This window comes from Polypterus senegalus, chromosome 7, assembly GCF_016835505.1.
Source record: "Polypterus senegalus isolate Bchr_013 chromosome 7, ASM1683550v1, whole genome shotgun sequence".
NCBI lineage: Eukaryota > Metazoa > Chordata > Cladistia > Polypteriformes > Polypteridae > Polypterus > Polypterus senegalus.
Genome location: NC_053160.1, coordinates 124,658,138 through 124,684,386, shown reverse-complemented (window position 1 = coordinate 124,684,386; position 26,249 = coordinate 124,658,138). Strand labels below are relative to the sequence as shown.

General features: G+C 37.2%; 1 protein-coding gene across 2 annotated transcripts in view; it reads left to right on the top strand.

Moving 5' to 3' along the window:
- The window catches only part of dhfr (dihydrofolate reductase), a 90,874-nt gene extending 68,903 nt beyond the window's left edge, over positions 1-21,971 (top strand). For both annotated transcript variants that reach the window (XM_039759257.1, XM_039759259.1), the window contains 2 exons: positions 21,217-21,332; positions 21,687-21,971. In XM_039759257.1, coding sequence (XP_039615191.1) covers positions 21,217-21,332; positions 21,687-21,768 — 198 coding nt within the window. In that variant the 3' untranslated portion in view covers positions 21,769-21,971. The remainder of the gene's footprint in view (positions 1-21,216; positions 21,333-21,686) is intronic.
- Positions 21,972-26,249: the final 4,278 nt, after the last annotated feature.

Here is a 26,249-nt window from a genome sequence, read left to right as displayed (position 1 = left end):
CAGAGTCTGAGGCCAAAAGTCGAAGTATAGGCATACTTGGACTGAAAGAATAACAACATATTTTCCAACCTACCTAGATACCCAAAAATGAAAAATTCCAGAAGCATTTAAAGATGATGTCATTATCCTTTTTATCATAAAGAGGACGTTGCATGTCTTCTGTTAGTTGGTAAAGAACTAGAAGGTGGTCCTGGTGTACGAGTCAATTAAACTGGGAAAGATGTTTTTTGGAAACCACTTTTTACTGAAATGACCAAGTATCTGAGCCCAGATTGTAAATAATCAGAAGTAATATTATTGTAAAGAATACTTTTTGATATAACATTGCCTGTTTGTCCGGTAATGCATTTGGAAAATATTTCTTTGTTTCTATCTTCATAAATTTTGTAAAGTTTTAAAGGTCTTTTTACCGTTTCAATATTAGATGCTTTGTTTTACATATTTTTTGCCTCTATCATACCAGAATTTTGTAGAAATATCAGTTCCATTTACTAAGTGAAGTTGAGCAGTTTACATTAAATTATAATTTTAATTTTTGGACCACAAGGTAGATTACTTTTTAGCATTTCACTTAATTTTAGCTGTCCTTAAATTTTTTTTCTTTTTTTTTTTTTTCTTTTTGTGCATCCTGATCCTATAACGATTCCTTGGAAACAGTTTGGGTTAGGAAAAATAAATGCCAGCTAGCACAACTAAAGTAATTTTTTTTGTCAAAAATACAAAACTTAAATTGTTTACTTGTTAAGGCAAAGAGCATTTAAAAAATACATGAACTAGAGGCAGAAGTATTGTCTTAGGACTATGATATAAGAAGTATGTGATCATGAATAAATAAAAGTGATCCACAATTAACTTGATTGCTCTAGCAGTACTAAAATTATGTCACCATGATATTGGCAATATCAGTGAAGTATGGCAAGTCAAATTAACATTTATAGATAACTCAAAATGAGTTTGAGATATCTTAAAACAATTTCCTTTACATTTTAATCTGCAGTTAATTTTGAGATATCTTAAATGCATTTTAGCATATCTCAAATACATGTTCAGATATTTCGAGATAACTGCATGTGCGTTTCAAGATATCTCTGATGAATTTTTAGATATCTTAAATTGACCTGGCATGCATATTAAGGTATCTTAAATGCATTTCAAGATATCTCAAAATCACTTCCTGTAAGATTGCCTATTCATTTAATGGGACTTCCTAAATTGCATATCGTTAATTGTATTTGAGATATCTTGAAATAAGCAGGAAGTGTTTTTGAGATCTTAAAATTAATCTCAGATATCTGAAAATGATAGGAAACTGTTTCAAGATATCTGGAAATGCACTTCAGATATCTTAATTTGTATTGTAGATATCAGAAATGCTATTTAGAAATCTTGAAATAATGTAATAACTTTTTAAAGATATCTCATAATGCATTTGAGATATCTTGAAATATACTGCTCAAAAGAATTAAAGGAACACTTTTTAATCAGAGTATAGCATAAAGTCAATGAAACCTATGGGATATTAATCTGGTAAGTTAAGTAGCAGAGGGGGTTGTTAATCAGTTTCAGCTGCTGTGGTGTTAATGAAATTAACAACAGATGCACTAGAGGGGCAACAATGAGATGACCCCCAAAACAGGAATGGTTTAACAGGTGGAGGCCACTGACATTTTTCCCTCCTCATCTTTTCTGACTGTTTCTTCACTAGTTTTGCATTTGGCTACAGTCAGTGTCACTACTGGTAGCATGAGGCGATACCTGGACCCTACAGAGGTTGCACAGGTAGTCCAACTTCTCCAGGATGGCACATCAATACGTGTCATTGCCAGAAGGTTTGCTGTTTCTCCCTGCACAGTCTCAAGGGCATTTAGGAGATTCTAGGAGACAAGCAGTTACTCTAGGAGAGCTGGAGAGGGCCATAGAAGGTCCACAACCCATCAGCAGGACCAGTATCTGCTCCTTTGGGCAAGGAGGAACAGGATGAGCACTGCCAGAGCCCTACAAAATGGCCTCCAGCAGGCCACTGGTGTGAATGTCTCTGACCAAACAACCAGAAAGACTTCATGAGGGTGACCCAAGGGCCCCATGTCCTCTAATGGGCCCTGAGCTCACTGCCCAGCAGCATGCAGCTCGATTGGCATTCGCCATAGAATACCAGAATTGGCAGATGCACCACTGGTGCCCTGTGCTTTTTACAGATGAGAGCAGGTTCACCCTGAGGACGTGACAGAAGTGAAAGGGTCTGGAGAAGCCATGGAGAACATTATGCTGCCTGTAACATCATTCAGCATGAGCAGTTTGGTGGTGGGTTAATGATTGTCTGGGGAGGCATATCCATGGAGGGTCACACAGACCGCTACAGGCTTGACAAAGGCACCTTGGCTGCCATTAGGTATCAGGATGAAATCCTTGGACACATTGTCAGACCCTATGTTGGTAAAGTGGCTCCTGGTGCACGACAATTCCTGGCCTCATGTGGTGAGAGTATGCAGGCAGTTCCTGGAGGATGAAGGAATTGATACCATTGACTGGCCACCACACTTTCCTGACCTAAATCCAATAGAACACCTCTGGGACATTATGTTTTGGTCCATCCAATGCCACCAGGTTGCACCTCAGACTGTCCAGGAGCTCACTGATGCCCTGGTCCAGATCTGGGAGGAGATCCCCCACAACACCATCTGTCATCTCATTAGAAGCATGCACCGATGTTGTCAGGCATTTATACAAGAACACAGGGGCCATACAAAGTGTTGCGTACAATTTTGAGTTGCTGCAATTAAATTTTGGCAAAATGGACTAGCCTGCCACATCATTTTTTTCACTCTGATTTTTGGGGCGTCTGTAGGTTGATCATTTTCATTTCCATCAAACGATGTGGCATCCTTTCGTTCCTAACACATTACCCAGTCTATATCAGTATAGATATCCAGGAGGATTTCTTTTTCCCATTGAGATCTGATGTGTTTTCAAAGTGTTCCTTTAATTTTTTTGAGCAGTTTATATTCTAAGATATTTCAAATGGAGCAGCCACCCATTTTAAGATACCATGAAATGAATTTCAGATATTTAAAAATGTATTTTAGATATCTCAAACAGTGAATTTCAAGATATATTAAATGCTTTTTAAGACATCTTAATTATATTTCAAGATATCTTAAAATAACTTTCTGCTTAAGTCACCTGATAATGTATCTCTTTAAAGATAACTATATTTGAAAATATCCTAAAATATATAATGTAATATCTCTAAATATTAATTTGGCTTTCTGCAGCACTATTAATTAACTGGAGAAATTTGATTCCACCTCTAAAGCCCAAGTAACAAACTGTCATCTAGAGTAGCAGGTACCCGAGTATTGAAATTTTAACCTTTATCTTTTGGGTTGTGAACCAACACAATAGCTTCATGCAAGTTTTTCCTGCTGAGCCTAACATGGCTGTGTGGATCACCTGGCTAGCAAGCGTTTCAAAGCAAGCATCACTCCTGGTCTTGGCTCCACGAGTGGGCTCTAGCACCCTAGCTTCAAATGAGGTTCTTTTAAATTTAACTGGAAATTTTTGTAGGGCCAGTTATGGGTTGTTCTTGATCTAGTCTCTTCCCTTAGACCAGTTTTACACAGGTAATCCTTATCAGGAGCATATATCTCCTGGCAGGATAACTCTAAAGAACATTCAGGCATGCAAGCCTCTCCATCTGCTGCTGCCTTACAGCTGCAGAACACTGTCGTTGAAGCCTGAGCATTCAAGTTTTTCATCAAGTATTCTGGATATTTCTCCCACATCCCAAAGGTCTGTGTTTTAAATTAATTGGAAATTCTGGATTATCCCTGACTGGTTCTCTATGTTTATTTGGTTCTTAGCGTGTGCTTGATGCTGCCTGCATGGACTCTGCTTCCCAATGACCCTTCATAAAGGAATTATAACTCATTTAGCTTTCAAAAATAAATCTAATTCACTACATTTGTGTTTTTTTTTTCCTCTAGAGAGCAGAATACCTGTCATTTCACTTAGTTTACTTACAGTATAAAACAGAGCATGAATTTAAACAAATGGGTAGGTCAATGAATGCTAACTCTGTCATAAGAAATTTAATTATTTACATTTTGTATTAACACCAATACTGCCATGAAAAAGCTGACTGATTTTTCGGCTTTATCTCTGAGGCTAATGTGCTCCCTTGTCAAACGGAAGGGGTAGACTATGCTTTAGTATAACATGCTTCTATATGTTTGAATACCTTAAGCTCTGTCAGGCTTATCAGCTTGCATGCATTTCTTTTTACTTGTGTAGCCCTGAACATTCTACTGAATGTTACTACAAGCAACTGTCATGTCAATGTAATTTGGATGCACCTTTTCTGAATCCTTTATCTCGTATGTAAATTTCCCATCATCACCTCCAGCTGGAAAATATTGAGAGAATACATTTGCTCTGTTTATTCTGCATCATTCTTTTTATCTCAGGTTGCTCCTGCTCTTTGGCAAAATCTCTTTTTGAATCTCTATGGTATAAAAGGGATTTTAAAACCCCTTTGACAAACAGTAAGGTCACCACTGTCTTTGAAGTTGTTTGCTGCTAAAATTACATTTTTGTTGACTAAAATTAGCCAGTTTTTTATAATCAGAACAGGTGCTTTGAGTTGTTTTCTTTTTTTTTTATTTTTTAAAAAAGGCTTACTGCATTTTATTACCTTTTATATATTTAAAATAACAGACATGATTTTTATATGTCAAATACGATTGATTCACTTGACATGTTAAATTATACTTCAGTAAGTGAACCTTCAGCAGGATGCAATCTCTAGAGCATATGAAAAAATCCCAGTCTTGATGCCACTTCACCTTCGTATCTGTTTTGGAATTAACATTTTAAAAGTGCTGAAGTTACAATTAGAGCCTTATACATTTTTGAAATGTAAGCCGATCATGAAAATTTCAAACATGAGAGTGACAAATGTTTTGTGGTCCAGTACAAGTAGCATGATTACTGTTTTAGGTTGTCTGAATGATTATGTCATCTAAAATGCAATTTATTTATATATTTTTAACCTTCCTTTTTCATTCGATGGCTGCAGAAATCCATCCCTTAGCTCGGCACTCTAGGGTGTAAAGCAGGTACAGTCACTGCAAAGCAAACTTTGGCTTAATTTGTAATGCATAACTAAATACAATTTGATTTCTTTCTTTGCCTCATATTTTTTTTACTAACAACTTCTATTTGCATTTGAAGTATATTTGATGCATACATGTACCTAAACAATGCTCAGTGAAGCCTAACATTTAGAAGTAAAAGCATAGGCAGCCAAGGCATATGTCATGTTTATACTAGTAGCTTGACCTAACAAACTGTATAAACCAACATAAAAAAGCACAGGTACCATTTTCACCTTTTTTTTGTTAATACAGCAGATATCTCTATAGAGTGGCCCTATTCAAAGGAATGACATGTCATAGGAGTGACATAACAAAGGAGAAAATTGTATACAGTAAATGTGTGTACAGTGACACTAAACATACGTACTAAGTACTGTAAGTAGAAAATTAATTATGGTTACTCACCAACAATGACACGATGACTTGTCCGATAACAATGATTTTAGTTTTACTGCACAACAAAGGAGAGTGTTACAGCTCTTCTAAAGGAGCCTCTTCAGGCGACTGTGTAGCACCGCAGTTGTTGTTCTTCCGGCAGTCTTCAATCCAAATCCCTAAAGCAGATTCCATCCAGACTACTGCCTTATTACATCCACTTACAACTCATTTTGCACCCTGGTTAAAAGGACACTGCAGCCGTAGATCTTATATTGCTTTCCTACTTTTTAAATAAAAAGAATCGTAGACTCATTGATGCCATAATGGCATCCTATAGCAGTGTAGCTTTTCCCTTCCTTCAGCATTTCCAAAACTTTTACCTTTTCGGCAATCGTTAATATCTTCCATTGGCGCTTGGGCACGGCCCCTGAAGCAGTAGCAGGAGCAGATCGTTTTGGAGCCATAATGAAGGGCTTGACTGTGCACAAAGATAAACACAAAAGAGCACAAAAGTTAACTTATTACACAGCGAAACACGTTGATGCTGAATGACTGAGACGAGACTTCCTGGTTAACGCCGCGGAATTGAATACAGTGCTCCGATGCTGAGCCATTCAGCACACAGGAATTTAACTGCATGCTCTGATTGGTTAGCTTCTCAGCCATCCGCCAATAGCGTCCCTTGTATGAAATCAACTGGGCAAACCAACTGAGGAAGCATGTACTGGAAGTAAAAAGACCCATTGTCCGCAGAACCATAAAGCAGCTGAAAAATCTGTTATATATTTAAATATGCTTACATATAAAATCCGCGATAGAGTGAAGCTGCGAAAGTCGACGCGTGATATATTGAGGGATTACTGTACAACCATCCAAGTGGTAGGTGACGCGATGATGATTTTTTTGGCAAGTGTACTTTCAGTTGTGTGTGGTAGGTAACTCGTTATGTCACTCCAATAAAATGTTACTCCTTTAATACAGTATTTATGTCACTCCTTCGATACATACCCCTATAGAGCTATAGATCAACATCTGTAGATTTTTTTTAAATAAACATTTTGTCTTCAGGTTTTTTGTCTACAGCCTCAGACTTTCAATAGAAAAGACCAAATTTCTGATATCAAAACATTCATTTTCGAAAAAATTGAATGTTGTTTTCTTCAATAAAATTTAAACATTTCTGTTCAACATAATAAAAACTTAATTACTTTGTAGGTACTGTATATGGTCCAGTGCTTTATTAAACACAAATAACTAACAAGTTCTAGTACTTGACATAATGAGTTAATTGAACCAAACTGATGAACTATTACAGAAATATGAAATCCTAGAAGCAGTATCGGCCATAACACAGAAATTAGTGCTGGATAGGTTGCCAGCCCACTGAAGAGTCTGCTTATGCACCTAGTCCTTTTCACAGTTGTTCCAATTTAGATTCATCAAGAAAACCACATATACAACAACCTCGGGTGTACAATACAAACTCAGGCCACTGGATCTGAGAGGTAGCACCACTAAAAATTGTGCCATCATGCCACACAGATATAAGAGGCTTTAATACATTTGGACAAAGAAAAGCCGTTGTCACATAAAATCATTAGTGCAGCTTGGAAATTATTTAGATCATGTACCATATGTTTTCATATTTCAGTCTTTCACACACAATATGTTGCTTCCACTAGCTGCTGTAAAATCTGTTCTATAAGTAAGTCTTTAACAATTTTCAGTGATAACACCCACATATTTATATTGAAAGGTTTGGTAAATATGAACAGAAATAAAATAAATGATGTTTTTAAGCTACTGTAGTTTTGAAGTCCTTATTAGAGAATATGTCTCATGTTGTGTTATTTCAGATTTCCCTATCCTAAGTATATATCAAGGGGAATAAAAAAAATCATTTTTTTCCTCTTTGGACTGGTTGAAAAGAAGACTGCAGTTACTGATAATATTGTTAGGCACTGTTAAGTATATACAGGGTGAGTCAAAATTATGTTAACACTAATGGTACTGCTATGTATATACTTACCAATTATATACAATTTTTGTGGACAATTTATGTGCCACATTTGGTTGAACATGATGGCAGACAGGTTGAGACATTCCTGTAAATCACCTTGAACATATGAAGTATATTTTGAGAATAACTAGTTTTCACCATTCAAATGTTAACATAATTTTGACTCACTCTGTATTTATATAAAAATAAAAGTAGAAACCTAACCTAGTTTTAAGCCTTCAACTCAAAATGCTAATACCATTCCACTCATATTGCATAATACATACTAATACTCCATGGGACTTTTTATGCCCACTGTTATCAGGTAATTCAGTGCTTCCTTCCAACATGCACTTAAAGTTCATTTCTGCACAGTATACATTTATTTATTGATGGATTAGCTGTACTGTTTGTCCTGTGAGTCTGTATCCTTGTTTTTTGTGTTTCGCCTGCTGTATACATCTGAACCACCTTTTGGCATTTATAAAGTTTACCTAATTTGACATTATTTTTGATTTTTATTTTATTTTCCTTCTTACAGATGGTTGCAAGCTGTTTCTAAAATTGTAAATGTTAGTTTAGTAGATGTGGTGATGATCATGTGTGCGTTTTATGCTTTTTTATTATTAATTAAAATTCATGTGTATAATAATAGCTTATGATCATCTGTGTTGTGTTAAATCATGTGTATAACTTATATTTTTAACATTGGTTCTTTAATTGCTTCTAATATTGATTGCGTTTGTTTGCAGTTATTTCTTTGTCTTTTTCTTATTCACTTAATGGAATCCATTCCTTTCAAATATACTGCTTTGAGTTTGTGTACCATGTTTCACGTTAGGTTTTAATTTTTATGTAGTGCACTCTTTTTATGGATGTCTTTGTGAACTATCATTAACTACCATTAAAATTAAAAATCTTCATCACTGTGTGAAGCTCATACTGACACAGACCATGTGTCAATAATATATACAGTATTGAATGAGATTAATGTGGAACAGAAAACATGTACATATCGGGAAAGCTTCTCATGCTTTTGCTTTTCTTTTCCGTATCAATAAAGTTGATTATTAGGTTGTTGTTGCTTCAGTATTCCCACTGTATACCCAGGTAGGAATGCAATCTTGATTATTGCCTGATGAAGTACAGTACATTACAGTCACCTGGTGAGTCTGTTTGTATACAAAATAGATGCAAAACCTGGCCCAAGTCCTTGATTGATTTTTAACCACTAATACTCAACGGACTGTACATTTTTTGACCTAGTGCATTATTGAAATTTGCCTTTCCTCTGTTATTTAGCACTAACCACTTTAGACCAAGAATTAACAGATTATGACTATAAACCTAAACAATGTATTGTTAATGCCTCTGTTGCTCTAAATAATCACTTCTCATCTTCTACTTGGGTCAATAACTGTGATTTATTTTTTCTTTTTTTAATTATTAACGTTATTATAATGTGTTTGTGAGACTTACCAAGTCTGTTACTAGTTCAGTCTACTTCCATACTTTAAACTTAGCACACACACTAAGTCACGTTTGGTACTTTTCCTCTACAAAAGGGACTTACCATCTCTGGCACTAGCAACATACAAGTATCTACGGGACACATTAAGACTTAAACCTTTGAACCCAGCCTTCCCCAAATTTCAGCACCAAACCTAGCCTCTGTAGCAACTTTCAACAATTTTGAAAACTAAAAATTTTGATTTATAAGAATAAAATTTTATAATATGATGATGATAACAACAGATTGATGCTATAAAATAAACTATATCACTTAGACCTCACAGTTTTTATCGTTTTCTTTGACCCATTGTACAGTCCAACCACCAAAACTGCATAGTTGAGCGATATGCTTTAAAACAGTTTTCATTGCCAGAAACAATACACAAGAATACTTTACGTGATTTACACCGACATTATACTTGGCTCCTGGATTTGCACTGTTTGCCTGCTTGTACTTCCCTGCACACTACGCATCTGTTCTCTCACCTGTGCAATGGTGAATCTGTACATTTTCAGCTGTTGTTCATCATCAGATCCCTCTTCACTACTGCCAGGAACTACAGCACTTAAATGCTTGTGTCGCTTTTCCCCACCTAGTGCTTTTTTTTTTTTTTTTTTTGATTCACTTGTTCTGTGTTGTGGCACAAAGAAGATAATCAAAACCATGCTATAATACAATTAATCATTCCTGTTTGCTTCTAGAAGCCTATAAGCAAAAACAAAACTGGCCTGCAGCAAAAAAAAAAAAGCAGCAGCACAAATTTTTTGAATGATAAATGGGTTTCTTCACCAATGAATGAGGGGGGAGAGGCAGATCTTCGATGCAAACTCACAGCATTTTGCAGTTGTCTTTTGTGTTTACATTAGATGCGGCTGTTTTCAGGAAGTAACTATTAATAATATTTTAGCAAAACATGCACATATTTTACACATTTTGACCATACAAATGGATATAGGACATGTGGTTCATGCCACACAAGCTATGGGAGAATTTTTTTCCCATGGGCATTTTCACATACTTTGGCAATTTCCAACATTGATCACTTATCGATACTGCTGAATTTGGGTAGTCAATATTTAATTTTTCCACAAAACCATGAGATTAAAAACATTTTTTGGTTACTATTATAGACTACAAGAGGTAAGTACCACTTAAAACTATCTTTTGGCTGGAGTATTCCTTTAAATATGCTGTTTCCATTAATATCATTAGTAAGCAACAGTTAATATCCTACTAAAAATGAGACAGAGCTAATACAGTATAAGACTTTTACAAACACATTTTTAAAGGATGCATAATATTGTCTACCTTTATCAACAAAATCCCAGAAAATGAGATATAATTTTTGTCAATATTGCACACCCATATTTTAAGCCATGTTACTTTTCTTACATAAAAAATATATATTAAAAATGCACATAAGAAAAACTAATAAAAATACACGACCACAAAAAAAAAGCTGATTTGTTAAAACCCCCAAATTCAGTATTAGCTAAGAAATATGATTTTTAGTTTTGGCTAGTTTAGAGTCCAGCACATAATAATTTAAGACTGAAAGAAAATGTGGTTCTGCAAAACTTCAATTCCTGGAGGTGGTACCGTATACCAAAAAAAAATCCCTGGCCTGGAGATAAAAAATGATATTTAATGACATGTATATGAATTGTCTGCTGTAGTTAAGGATGATTTGATTAATAGGTCTGTTATGCAAAATCATGCAGAGATTTAATCTAGTGATTAAGAAGTGTTAGCAGTAACCACTTTCCAAGACCATGCTATGCTTTGTGGCTTTGGCTTTGTATTAGTGAGGGCCCTGCCCAGATGGTACAACATTCATGGGTGGTTGACTTCAAGTTTGGTAACCCCTGATCTAAGGTGTTCCATTAGCAATAGCTGAGAAGGATTACATTTTTGATGGTTGCTTACGTTTTGAAACTATCCCAGATGGTTCAAAGGCCTGGATTTTTAATACCTGTATGTGCAAATTTTAAATATCACATTAATAAAACAACCTTGGTTTATTACTTAACTGCAAAATATGCACATTGCCACTGCAAGAAACTCTAAGGTTAAGGTAACAAAATCTGCAACATGCTACAGTCCATGATTGTTCAACTCAACTTGTGCCCATGAATAACACAATATCTAAACCTTTATTTATTGCAAGATGGATCACATCAGATAGCAGACCTCAAAAAAAAACTAAAAATAGAGTGCTGAGAGACATCATTCAGTAAGGTCTGAGAATATTGCCACATAACCTTCACAGGGAGCAATTCTGTCACAGATCTTGGATTTATGTGAAAGGCACAAGTCTTTGTAGTTTAAGCCGTTAAGGGTTTGTATAGCACTGCCATTCACAGGAGACTGCTAGACATTGCTGAACTAACTTGGTTAAGCATGTAATCAAATCAAGTGCCATTTTGTTGGCTGATCACGATTAAAAGTTGTAATTGTTTGACAGCCCTAAACTATACAATGTGTAATTCAATTATTATATATTTAAAAACACTGTTAAGTGAAAATGTTTACTGTTAGGATTGGCTATTCAGCAACCTCACAACTTGCAAGTAGAGACTATCCCTGAACCCACTTGTGTAAATGCCAAATACATACTTTTTGCCAGAAGGAAAAGTGACCATGTAAGATGGCTGGGGCAATTTAACTACACAGTTTGCCTTTCTAAGGCAGTGAGTGTTATATATGTCCTGAATAGAAAGCAGTCCGGTGCAGTCATAAAAATAATTAACAGAAATGTTGCCTAATAAATATGTTAATGATTAAATTTAACCATGACTGAAACTGATAGCTTGTAAGAGGGATACATAATATATAAATTATATATTTACAGTGGTGTGAAAAACTATTTGCCCCCTTCCTGATTTCTTATTCTTTTGCATGTTTGTCACACAAAATGTTTCTGATCATCAAACACATTTAACCATTAGAGAAAAAAAATCCAAACCTACATGGCCCTGTGTGAAAAAGTAATTGCCCCCTTGTTAAAAAATAACCTAACAGTGGTGTATCACACCTAAGTTCAATTTCCGTAGCCACCCCCAGACCTGATTACTGCCACACCTCTTTCAATCAAGAAATCACTTAAATAGGAGCTGCGTGACACAGAGAAGTAGACCAAAAGCACCTCAAAAGCTAGACATCATGCCAAGATCCAAAGAAATTCAGGAACAAATGAGAACAGAAGTAATTGAGATCTATCAGTCTGGTAAAGGTAATAAAGCCATTTCTAAAGCTTTGGGACTCCAGCGAACCACAGTGAGAGCCATTATCCACAAATGGCAAAAACATGGAACAGTGGTGAACCTTCCCAGGAGTGGCCGGCCGACCAAAATTACCCCAAGAGCGCAGAGACGACTCATCCGAGAGGTCACAAACGACCCCAGGACAACATCTAAAGAACTGCAGGCCTCACTTGCCTCAATTAAGGTCAGTGTTCACGACTCCACCATAAGAAAGAGACTGGGCAAAACGCCTGCATGGCAGATTTCCAAGACGCAAGCCACTGTTAAGCAAAAAGAACATTAGGGCTCGTCTCAATTTTGCTAAGAAACATCTCAATGATTGCCAAGACTTTTGGGAAAATACCTTGTGGACTGATGAGACAAAAGTTGAACTTTTTGGAAGGCAAATGTCCCGTTACATCTGGCATAAAAGGAATACAGCATTTCAGAAAAAGAACTTCATACCAACAGTAAAATGTGGTGGTGGTAGTGTGATGGTCTGGGGTTGTTTTGCTGCTTCAGGACCTGGAAGCCTTGCTGTGATAGATGGAACCATGAATTCTACTGTCTACCAAAAAATCCTGAAGGAGAATGTCCGGCCATCTGTTCGTCAACTCGAGCTGAAGTGATCTTGGGTGCTGCAACAGGACAATGACCCAAAACACACCAGCAAAATCCACCTCTGAATGGCTGAAGAAAAACCAAATGAAGACTTTTAAGTGGCCTAGTCAAAGTCCTGACCTGAATCCAATTGAGATGCTATGGCATGACCTTAAAAAGGCGGTTCATGCTAGAAAACCCTCAAATAAAGCTGAATTACAACAATTCTGAAAAGAAGAGTGGGCCAAAATTCCTCCAGAGCGCTGTAAAAGACTCATTGCAAGTTATCGCAAACGCTTGATTGCAGTTATTGCTGCTAAGGGTGGCCCAACCAGTTATTAGGTTCAGGGGGCAATTACTTTTTCACACAGGGCCATGTAGGTTTGGATTTTTTTCTCCCTAAATAATAAAAACCATCATTTAAAAACTGCATTTTGTGTTTACTTGTGTTATATTTGACTAATGGTTAAATGTGTTTGATGATCAGAAACATTTTGTGTGACAAACATGCAAAAGAATAAGAAATCAGGAAGGGGGCAAATAGTTTTTCACACCACTGTATATAGTAATTTATATAGTACTAGCCGAAGCCACCCGAGCATACGGCGGTGTAAGAATAGGAATGGAAAACGGTGAGAAAGGAATTCAGTATAACAAAGGCTTAGGAAACCACCGTCACAGTATAATGAAAATAGCAAGGAGCAAAACCAGTGCCAATGGTCAAGAGAGTACCTTCCTGTAGCAGACTAAGGAAAACATAGACATATATAGATGGACGCCGCATTCACTGTGTTGCCCAGTCGACACAATAAGTCAGCGCGTCTGCCCTATTGCGAGTGGTAAAAGTGCCATTGAAACTAATACAGGTAGACGTGGAAACCGGGTTTTCTGATGAGAAAAACAATGTTTCAAACAGTTTTGTTTACATACAACAGATTTTGCCGAATCATTTACATGCAATTATTTATATCCATTTATACACTAACTAGCAAAATATCCACGCTTCGCAGCGGAGAAGTACTGCCCTAAAATTTTTATTGAGAAGAAAATTAAACCTTTTTAAACTGAGGGAAAATATACCAATAATTATTTGTTAAGGATCTCTTTGTAAACCACATTGTGAGTTCAGCCCTCCGGTTGTAATATGACCAAGCTGTGCGCTGAGCTTACTCTTGAGCATGTAACGCACAGTTGGCCATGTGAACAGTAATCTTGTCCCAAATCTCACAGCTTGGATTGCTGCTGTCATAATCGGTTTGAGTTTCATAGTTTGTTTCAATTACGAAAGTATTTGCAGGACTTATGTTGAAGTGACATTCGACATCTGTCAAGGATTGTACGTATACAACCGGTTTCATCGATAACTTCACATCCAGCTTTTGAGAGTTTAAACATTCATAAACATCAAAGTGTCCACAACTGAAATTGTCACCTGTGAATCTAAGATGTTTAAGAGGCATTGGCGGTTGTCGAAAGGTGTAAAATATTTGGCCATTTCGGTACACTTGAAAGCGACAACCGAACAATTCAGCCATCAACTCACATGCAGATCCATAGGTGAAGGGCTTAAGCATTTCACTCTTATAGTGCTCCTGTGTAGTATAATTATCTCCTGTACCGTCATCAGTCTACACCTTGAACCTGTCCCAGTCATTCAATACATAAGACGCAATGTTCCTCCTGATATCAAGATTGAGCCTGATATGACCGTGCATCTCCGGGCATGGAAACCACTCGGTAAGTGACAGTTCTTTGATCAATGGTGATCATCTTGATAGACATGTTAATGGGGGTACGGTTGGAATGATAAAGGAAATGGGTACCTGAACAATGTAAAGTAAGTCTAAAATACCTACACAATAACTATAATCGTAATAAATGAACAATAAAACAGCGGAGAAGCCGTGGATTAAATAAAAAGGCTGTAGTTATCAGCAGGGAGACGTGAATCCCATGGTGAAGCAAGGAAGGGAATGTAGAGACTGGAGTGACGGACGGCCTTATATAGGCAGGCAGCCAACAACGTGGGAGGCGTTGGAATGGGGGACCCAACGCCGTCTCACACGGTGACCGAGCTGCAGGCTATGGACGTATATATGTACGCAAGTAGGATTCAGTTAGCATTGGGAACCCGCGTACCAAATTTCTTGAAGATGGGCCCATAACTAACAAAGACCGCTGAAAAGTTCAATATGGCGGGCGACAGTGGCATCATACCACCGAAATAAGCACGTACATTGGTTTCGGTTAGCGCAGGGAAGCTGCCTACCAAATTTCTTGAAGATGGGGCCATAAATAAAAGTTCAACATGGCGGACATTGTCGACCATTACTCGTAGAATTTCGAAATGAAACCTGCTTAACTTTTGTAAGTAAGCTGTAAGGAATGAGCCTGCCAAATTTCAGCCTTCTACCTACACGGGAAGTTGGAGAATTAGTGACATTGGAAACTTCAATATGGTGGCCGACAGTGGCATCATACCACTGAAATAAAGTACGTACATCGGTTTTGGTGAGCGCAGGGAAGCCAAGTACCAAATTTCGTGAAGATGGGGCCATAAATAAGAAAGTTCAACATGGCGGACATTGTTGACTGTTATGACCGATACACGTGGAATTTCGAAATGAAACCTGCCCAACTTTTGTAAGGAAGCTGTAAGGAATAAGCCTGCCAAATTTCAGCCTTCTACCTACACAGGAAGTTGAAAAATTAGTGATGAGTGAGTCAGTCAATGAGTGAGTCAGTGAGGGCTTTGCTTTTTATTAGTATAGATAATAGCAACTATTAAATAATAATAATAATATTATTAAATAGTTCCTCCCGTATAAATAGCATTTCTTGGACTGCTTTCTTCCATCTCCGAAACATTTCTAGACTTCGTCCTGTTCTTACGCAACACAGTACTAAAATATTGATTAATGCCCGAGTCACCTCACGTATAGATTACTGTAATGCTACTCTATCTGTCATCCCACAAAAATGTATCCATCGCTTACAATTTATTCAAAACTAGCAAAATACCTGCGCTTCGCAGCAGAGAAGTATTGTGTTAAAGTAGTAATGAAAAAGAAAAGGAAACATTTTAACTCAAGCTGTTTTAATTTCTGAAAAAAAAATGCATTTAAACTGCATTTCATTTCAAAACAGAAACAAAAATATGATCCCTGGCTAAAATTGGGCAGACTTAAAAAAAAAAAGTGGTATTTTAAGTACTTTAAGTACATTTTCAGAACGGTATTGTCTTTAAATAATAATAACAAAAATTTCAACATTAAAGTGCAGTTTTTCTTCTTCAAAAAATAAAGCAGGAACATAAAAGGTAATTTGACCAGCCTCGCCTTTAAACTGTGAGTAACCTTAGCCAAAATTATTTTGTACATTAGGCTAAAACAGTGTGATCATTGAACATTTTGTAATTAGATGTAATTAGAATTACTAACGGTCACGGAAGTCCAATGATCCCCAGTAAGAGCCAAAAAGTCCGCTTTCTGTAATGCATCTAATTTTGCTTGCTTTTCAATGTCATAAAGCTGTTGAATTTTACTTGAAATACGCTAACTGTAGCACATTTTCTAACCCCCGATCTACCACCACTGTTAGTGGTCTGCAGTCCAAAGCAATGTATTTTGCGAGAGAATTTGTAAGTTTGACCTATGTTGACTTACTAATTTTGGTCCTGAAGTCAGTCATTTCATGAGGTTTGGGCTGCCGACACCTTTTGTTGGTACTCAAACACGTACTGCTAGTGCTAACAGGATACACAGTTTCTGTGCTCGCTGTAACATGTTTTGCATTTAGATGGAACCATAAGGTTGAAGTGCCTCAGTGGTATGCAAACTCATTTTTGGACAGTTTGCACCAAACGACACTTTTATCAAGGCTTTCGTCGGGTAGTCTTTTGAAATGAAATTTGCCTCCGATCAGTGCTAGCAACGCGCTCTCTTCCGACTCTTATATTGTTGTAGCTCTGATGCGTGCATCAATGTAATCTATGTACCAGGAAATCATGCATTGACAAAAGTTACCCTTTTCTTGGAATGCAAAGTGTGATTAAATGTGTTATTTTTTTTAACGCATTATGGAGTACATGCATCGAAGCTTCTCAGCTGTGCTTGTGCTAAGTAAAGGAAACATTTTAAAAATAAAGTAACATGATTGTCAATGTAATAGTTTTGTGACAATTATGACTGTTGCTGTCATCAAGGATTTCATTATTATTATTTCTTTCAATCAGGTTCGTATTTGGACAGTGTGTACAAAACCACGCTTTTATCAAGGCTTCCGTCGGGTAGTCTTTTGAAATGAAATTTCCCTCCGATCAGTCCTAGAAACGCGCTTTCTTCCGACTCTTACATTTTTGTAGCTCTGATGTGTGCATCAATATAATCGATTTACCAGGAAATCATGCATTGACAAAAGTTACCCTTTGCTTGGAATGCAAAGTGTGATTAAATGTGTTATTTTTTTAATGTGTTATGGAGTACATGCATCGAAGCTTCTCAGCTGTGCTTGTGCTAAGAAAACGAAACATTTTAAAAATAACGTAACATGATTGTCAATGTAATAGTCTTGTTACCGTTATGAGTGCTGCTGTCATCAAGGATTTGATTAGCATTATTTCTTTCAATCAGGTTCGTATTTGAAGGATGTGTTGTGTTCAAGTTTATTCCGTGTTTGTCAACTGTTGTAAAGATAACGGGTTTCATTCATCGAAGTGTTCACCACCCACATCAGAACTCGTGAATGTAAGATGTTCAACAGGCATTCCCGGTAGTAAGTTATGGAAATTGCCTGTGAATATTTAGCGGTAGAGTGTGTATGAACTTAATTTAATCTTTTCCAGTCCTGCAAAGTCAGTTGACGCGAGCCGCTCGGAATACATGCATCGAAGCTTCTCAGCTGTGCTCGTGCGATCTCGCGATGTGCACGACTTTATTTAATGTTAGCTAAGACCCGGCACTTAAAAGTTTCTTGCTACAGCAATTTTAACTCCGCAACAAAGTGATCCAAAGTCTCGTTTATACCCCGTGTCTTCTCATTAAACTTGTATCTCACTAATACCATACTCGTCGTAGGCATGACAAACGGCAGCAGGAGTGTGTCTATAAACTTAATTTAAACTTACGGTTCACACCGTGCCTTGTTTCCGCAGTTGTGTAATTCGGTTTTTGTTCAGCACTCTTTGGAACTGTTGCTTTTTGTCTGTGCACTGTGTCAGTTCACTTGAGCCGCTCTGTGTACATGCATCGAAGGTTCCCAGCTGTTCTGGTGCTATCTCGTGCAATGTCCACGGCTGTATTTAATGTTAGCTAAGACTTGGCGCTTAAGTTTCTCTCGCAGTTTCGCTGACTTTGTGCCAAACACCACCCTGACCATCTCATCTTCGTCTGCATAAGCAGTCCTTCACCCGTGAATATTTAGTGGCAGTGTTTCTATTGGATTGCCGTTGACGGACGGCCTTATATGGGCAGGCACTAAATTACGTGCCATTGAGCAGACGTCTATTATAGTCTGTGGACGAAAAAATAGATTCCAGTTATGATCATTACACGTAGAATTTTGAAATGAAACCTGCCCAACTTTTGTAAGTAAGCTGTAAGGAATGAGCCTGCCAAATTTCAGCCTTCTACCTACACGGGAAGTTGAAGAATTAGTGTTGAGTGAGTGAGTCAGTGAGGGCTTTGCCTTTTATTAGTATAGATTCTGCTGCAAGGATAATAACCTGTTGTTTTAAATCCACTGAACATACTACACCTATTGTGTCTCAACTTCACTGGCTCCCTGTTAACTACAGAATACAATGCTAAATACTGCTGTTAACATTTAAAGCTCTCCACAACCTCACTGATCTCCTACAGACTGACACTCTTCTCGCTCACTCAGATTCTCATCTGCAGCTGTACTTTCTGTACCACACATCAAACTCTGTGCTATGGGAGCTCAAGCGTCTCTCATAGTGCTCCTGAACTCGGGAAAACTCTTCTCTCTCGTATACATCAGCTCGATTCAATAACACACTTTAAAACTACCCTCAAAACTTATCTTTTCAAACTGGCATATCAATTGTGAATTTTGCACTGTTACTGCCAGTTATCTTTGTTTGCTAATTATTGCTGTTCGATCGAGAGCGACAGTGGACGTAGAAGTAGGATTAGAGATGGCGGGCGGGGCTCTGTCTTGCATATCCCATGGTCTTGGAGTTGGTGGGCGTGGCTTTGTGAGTTGGTGTGCGTGGCTTTCTGTTTTGCGTGCGCTCTCCGTCTTGCTTGCGCTCACTGTCTTGCGTGCCCTTAGTGAGTTATATATATATATAGATATAAATTTATCAAGAAGTCTTGCACAGAGGCACTGGGTTAAAACAAGTTGAACAGGCTGCATCTACATTATGCATTTACATTGGGAACCAATAACAGTAGTGAACAATTATGATACTGTAGGCAAGATAGAGTAGAAGAAGCAAAGACCTTTCCTTAAAACACTGAACACAATGAGAAAGCTGGAGTCTGGTAATATGCCAAGACTGTTTCATAATTTTGAAATATTGTTTATAATTTAATATGCCAGGAATGCTTCATAATTTTGAAATATTGTTTATAATTTGTACTTGCTGATTTCATGTACTTTGTGACATATTCTGTAGCAGAGAATATAAAAATTAACATTTTGCACTTATAGAGTGAAGCTTCAAGATCTTGTTAGATAGCATTGTAATTTTACTGAACATATTAGTGAAGCCGGTATTGACATAATAGAGTTAATATGTGGCCTTCTTACAAGAGAGAAAGCCCTGGCAGAGCTGTGGTGCTCTTATCTGCAGCTCAGTTTGTTACTATAGGGACAGTGGAAGGCTATTGAGGATAAACAGCGACGCTGATTCTTTTTCTCATGGCATACATATTGAAGAGATGGATTACAGTAACTCACAAGAAACCTACATGAGGTAGTACCCTTTAATGTTAGTTTTTCATGATACTGAGTACAAAATAAGATGCCCATATTGTGCTTTTCAGACTTCTATTAGTGATTTTTTTTTCTCTATTTACAAACAGTCAACAAAGGTAACCTTCTGCATTCTTTCAATACTGATGTGTAGCCTATGATCACAAAGGCCCAGAGACCAAAGCGATGTCCATTGTAGCACACTATTTCTCATTATGCACTGTTTAGTTTTGTGAGATGGAAATCTTTTTTCCAAGATTCTATGGCTTTTTAAGGTGTTAAAATTAGCCTCTTCTCTATTAATTAGTTAATTAATATATATTAATTATATATCTCATCCTATATTTACCCAGATTGTTGTAGACTCAGAACACACATGATAACTATATATTATTTATTCTATACAACTCTAGGCACCTCACATCCAGATAAACAGGCTTAACATGGATAGCAGGCTGCTTGTGCTGATCGACACATTTGCCAAACAAAAGGCGCTAATGGAGAGATGCGAAGAAATTTATGGTGGCCCGGGATTACGACTTGTTTCATAGGCTTCAGGGATTCTAGTGTTAAGGTAGATTGCAGCTATGGAGATCTTTTTTAGCATGCCATGAGCAAAGGTGTAAGCAGAGCAGTGTTTTCAAACCTTTTTTTCTGTGTAGCACACTTTCTGTATCTCAAAAAATCCCAAGGCACACCATGATCATTCCAACCACAAAAACATTAAATCTCATACCTGTAGATGCGCTCAGCTCTCTGAAAAGGCGGGACAGGGCTGTCAAAAAAAAGCATAGTAGAAATTGCCGTTCACAGACACAGCACTTAGTAAGCACTTTGGATGCATTTCCCAACTGCTTAGTCCCTTTACCCACTCATATAGGCAGTCTTCTCTCTGCCTCAGTCCACTGACCCAGGGTCAGAGGTGACACATATGCTCTAACTGTAATACAAAAAATAGTTTCAGATAATGGATTGATAAATGACTGCAAATACTGCAGCTCTCCAGCTACAGGGATAAATACTGCAAGACTAGAAGTTGACACCACATCTGATTTGTGTTTTCTGTCCTGAAAATCAAAATCAGAAACTACCGCAAGTGATAAAGACCACTTCTAGTTTAAGTCTCTCCTTTTGTCTTCACATGATATACCTCCTATCATAATACTGTCATCTCAAAGTATTGTTTGACAATATGGAGGGACTGTTCTTTTGTTCACAACAATAAATAAAAAATAAGTTGGAGGGGATTGTCTTAATGCCGCGTAAATTAATAAAAAGTAAAACTATAGGTAATTTACAAATTTGAAAGTATAAATGAAACTCTGTGTTTGTAGCTTTCCAGTCAACACACACATGGCACATTTTCAACATTTTTTTTTTCTCTCTCTATAGGAAGTTATGGAGACTGCCTCTGAACACTATCTTTTTGTTACCAGAATCCTACAGGAGTTTGAATGTGACACATTTCTACCTGATATTAATGTGGATCAGTATAGACTTCTACCAGAGTAAGTTTTAAAAAAATAAAAAATAAAAAAAAATGAAAGTGTGGATGTAACCAAGTGAAATTCAGCTGCATCCTAGCACATCACAAATGAAACAATTACAGCACAAAAGTAGAAAGAAGTTTCAGCCGTCCTTACTAGACAGTGGATGCATATTGATTAATGTTGGGAAAATTATGAGCTGACTGTTTTAAAGTCTCTGCATCTGAAGCAGCAAGCTAAGTTAAATATGAGTTCTTAAGATTCCCGGATTGCAGCTTTCTAATTTTAATTGCTATTGTGTGGATGATGGTGGCTATGTTTTGAAAATCAGGGTGAACTTATTGCCTTTCTTTTTGTCTCCTCACTTCTTTACAGGTTTCCTGGCATTTCTGATGAAATTCAGGAAGAAAATGGCATTAAATATAAATTTGAAGTATATAAGCGAATTGTCCAGTAATTTTGAAAGCTAAATAAACATCTTTTATCTGCATAGTTTTGGCTGTGTGTGTTCCAAGGTAGGTTGTGTTTGGCCAAGGTATTCTTGATAAATGACCATCACCCATAATGGTTTACATACTACATTATTAAAAACTGTCCTGCAGCTCCTGTGATACTTAAATTGTATTGTGGATATTGAAAATGTATAATAAAAGTTCTAGTCCTGGGGAAATGTTGTCAAGTATAATTTGATCTGTATAGTAATGCTATCAAGTATAAGCATTTGGGAGCCGTGAAGAGCACATTTTCCTTCCAGACTTCTTTGTACCTTATGCCTATTTTCATAAGTATTCCAAACGCTGATATAAAAAATGCATTGTTATAGTGTGATTGTGTCAATGTCCTACATCACTTCAAGAGTAGCATTCTCTGCATGAAATGTTGTATTACAGTTCTGCTGAACATACCATTTAGATGGGAAGGCAAAAAGGATCATTTTGGTCTCATCAAATCAGGAATTAATTTCCTTAGTTTCATTGTCTCTCACAATCCTTCTGACCGCCTTTATTTGAGATTTGATATGAATATTTCTCAACAATAACAAAACCACTTTACCCACCTCAGCCTTAAAATGCTTCAGTTCATTCCCCATTACCACATATGTCTTTTATTAAATTCCTTCTAATATTTATCTCATCTTCATATTAGGTTTTGAGGGTACACCTGGGTACACCCTGTAGAAGAAAGATGATCTCTTCATCTTACTATATTTCAAATTATATTTCAGTGAAAAGTGATAAAGGTTACAGAGTGTGTTGGTGCAATTCACAGCATATGTACCATTGTCCTTTTGTACCAGTTTTGTTTCCTTTAAATGCTGGTGATAAATGGAAAGCTTACAAAGTCATGGCAATTATCATATCTGTAGGTTAAAGTCAGTGCTAAAGTTAATCTTTCCACCCATGCAAGTAAGTATTATTATTTTTAATTGTTGTGTACAAGATCATTTTATTACAAAATGACAGTTTTAATGATGGTGGTACTTAAAATTGAACTTATGATGTTTCAGTTACAGTGGGGTCACAATTTCATCAGACAAGATTATAGAATGTTAAAATTAAATATCGGCAATAATCTGATTTTTCACTGTTTCCAAAAAAAAATTAGAAAACACTTATTTCAGATCTATACAGGTACATCACCTGAAACTATAATATTTCTTATCCATCTCTAAATGATTTTAACTCTAGTAGAGAGTGTTGGTTTTGGTGTCAAAGAAAGTAGAATGTAGTAAGTATAGAACATATATTGAGTATCTTTATAGATTAAATTACAAGAATGTTGAGATAGGGGTCTTATGTGAGTTCTTTTTTCTATAATACTTTGATTTCTTCATGTGTTTTCTTTTTTAGCTATGTTCCAAAGATATTCATGATAGGTGAATTATTTAGCTCTGAATTTTCTGAGAGTGAGTCAGTATCCCCTGTTAGGCTGCTGTTCCATCTGGGATTGGCTCCTTCCTTTGCACATAATGCTGCAGGGAGTTCATTCATGCAACTGCATCCTGCAGTACTAAGAAAACCACATTCAGAAAATGAATGAGTGGATAGATACTGTAACAATAATTTAAGCATGGTAAAATGTAAGGTGCCAATTGTGTAGTCTACAACTATAACTTGCATCTAGGGAAAACATGTACAGTATTAACAAATTAAAACCATAACCCTTTGCTTCACTTGCCAGGCTTTAAGAAAACAACAAAACAACAAAATTAAAATTAAATATCCATTTCATGCGAAGAAGATCACTTTGCCAGATGTTATATTTCACAGAATTTAACCATCTTATAATAAATACATACTGCTTTGTAGGACAGAGCAAATGTGGAGAAGCATCTTTGGTGTTGTCTGGGATAAATGTAGACCACATATTGAATAGTGTATACATGTAAAAAATGTAAATATACAGAGAGACTGGCCTGTTTAATATCATAGGTTGATGTTGGCAGGTATTCAGATAAGGCTGATTAGGGATGCTATTTTTTAATTGAAAATTAAATGTACTTTTGCCTATGCACATTCTTGCCTTAATATAATCCTATTTCTCCTGTGATTAATTCCTTGGCCATGGTTTGCCATCCTTCATTTTTTGTTTTATCGGTGACTTCTGCCCTACCTTTTGTGTTAAGCTTTTGTCAGGTTTCATGTTTACACTTTTTTTTCCAGTATCTTATCTGATTCTTCATTATGATATTTTTTTATATGACGTTCTTACTCCAAGACCTCGCCAAATATTTCATCTCCACAAAAAAATTCTTATCCAGCAGGCAACTTGGTAACCTGCGACTGCAGAAGAAGGCAGTGAACATACATTGTGAACTGAGTTATGCTGCTGTGTCACTTTAAAGCTCCAAGTTTCTCAATTAAATAGAAATGTAGCTACAATACATTATTTAGATGAATTATTGCACTTTTTGCAAAAGATCAAATTACTGGTAGTATATTTCATACTTATTTATACAATAAATGAAAGACATTGAACGATAAAGAAATATTGTGTTGGGAGCAGGTGGTGCAAGAAAATGAAAGACATCTTTGAATGCTATATTGGAAAGATTAAGAAAATATTTGTTAACAAAGAAATTATTATTTAATTTTTAAAATCCATTTACTCAACTATAAGATCCTGAAGAGCAAGCAGCAGTAGGTGCAGGGCCGGATTCAACTTTGGGAACTTCAATAACAATCTCACTGTGACAGTAACACTATGACTACTACTACTCCATTCCATTGTATGGCACAAACATGCACACAGCTTTATCTACTTACATCCAGACATGACAATAACTCTGCACTTCATTCACTATTTGATTGACTACCAGGTAGTTTATCTCAAGATGTTCAACACTGCACTTTAAGAAATTATTATAGGCATTTAGTCAGACAGTGTCATCCCGTAGCACCACCTTCTTGTCCTCAACCTAACGATTAAACTCGATGTACCCACAAGAATCCGAAAGACTGAAGCGGAACACTTCAAGTGGTAGAAGTAAGCAGAGGCGAAAGACCAGTTCACTGACACATTTGGAACCCTTGAGAGAGAGCTCATCCAACCCGTAGTAGGCCTTTGGTTAGAAATCGTTGCTCAGATCCAAGAAGTGGCCACCCAGACACTGGAGAAAACAGAGCCTGGTAGGCTATTCATCGACAAACAGGCCTGGGGGTGGGGAAAAGAAGTACAAGTTGCAATCAAACAGAAGTAAATGGTGCTTAAGAAATGGCACAAATTGCAATCTGACAGTGGTCGACAATATAAGATGCTCAAATCGGCAACGAAGTAGGCCATGGCCAAAGTGAAGGCCAAACATTACAAAGAACTGTATACCCATCTGGACAAGCCCAGAATTCCCAACAAACTATTTCGCCTTGCCAACACACATCATAGATCAACCCAAGATATCGGACAAGTTAAGAATATCAAGGCAGAAGGCCAGAGAATCCTACGGGACCCAATTTAATTCTTGAAGATCTCCAAAGAAGCTGACCCGAATGAAGTCCCAGTTATACAGACAACCACCAGGTAAGCTGAAAAGACAGTCAGGAAGATGAAGAACAGGAAAGTCACTGAACCAGATAATATACCAATGGAGGTCTGGAAGTTACTTGATAGTAGTGGTGCCAGTTTTATGGCAAAACTATTCAACTGCATCGTTGCCAAAGGCAAGACAACCCCAAGCCTAGTCCACTAGCATTATGATCATGATATGGAAAGGCAAAGGAGACGTCGCCCACTGTGTAAACTACCACCCAATCCTCTTTGTCATATTAAAGATTTTCAAATGCATGCTGGATAGATAATTGCGTAACACTGTGGCCATCTTGACCAATCGGTGTGGATTCATGAGCGGCCGGGGCACAACAGACATCATATATGCCCTTCGGCACCGAGTGAAGAGACACCAGGAAAAGAACAAGCAGCTTCATGTTGCCTCCCTACACCTAGAGTAGGTATTCGACCAAGTACCCCAAGACCTCATATCGCAAGCTCTCTGAACTCATGATGTACCAGAAGCCTATGTTAAGTAGACATAACTGATTCACATGGAAGCCACCAGCAGTCTTGTGTCCAGCAGACACCTCACTGCCATTCACAATAAACGTGGGTATCCACCAGGGATCAGCACTTTTGCCCATGTTGTATGATTTATGCATGGACATGACCAACGTGGATCTCCAGACGCCGCATCCATAGACAGTCCTATATGCTGATGGCATTGCATTTACAGAGGAAACCCGGCAGGCCTTAGAAGATCTTACAGAGCAATGGAAAACATGACTCAAAATATCAATATCGTCTCTGATTTGAAAAAACTGAATACATGGAATGTGGAACGCAATCCTACAGGGCCATCCAAGTCAATGGACAACAGCTCAAGAAGGTCACTGAATTTAAATACCTTGGATCACTCATCTGTACAGAAGGTGACACCCTCCCGGATGC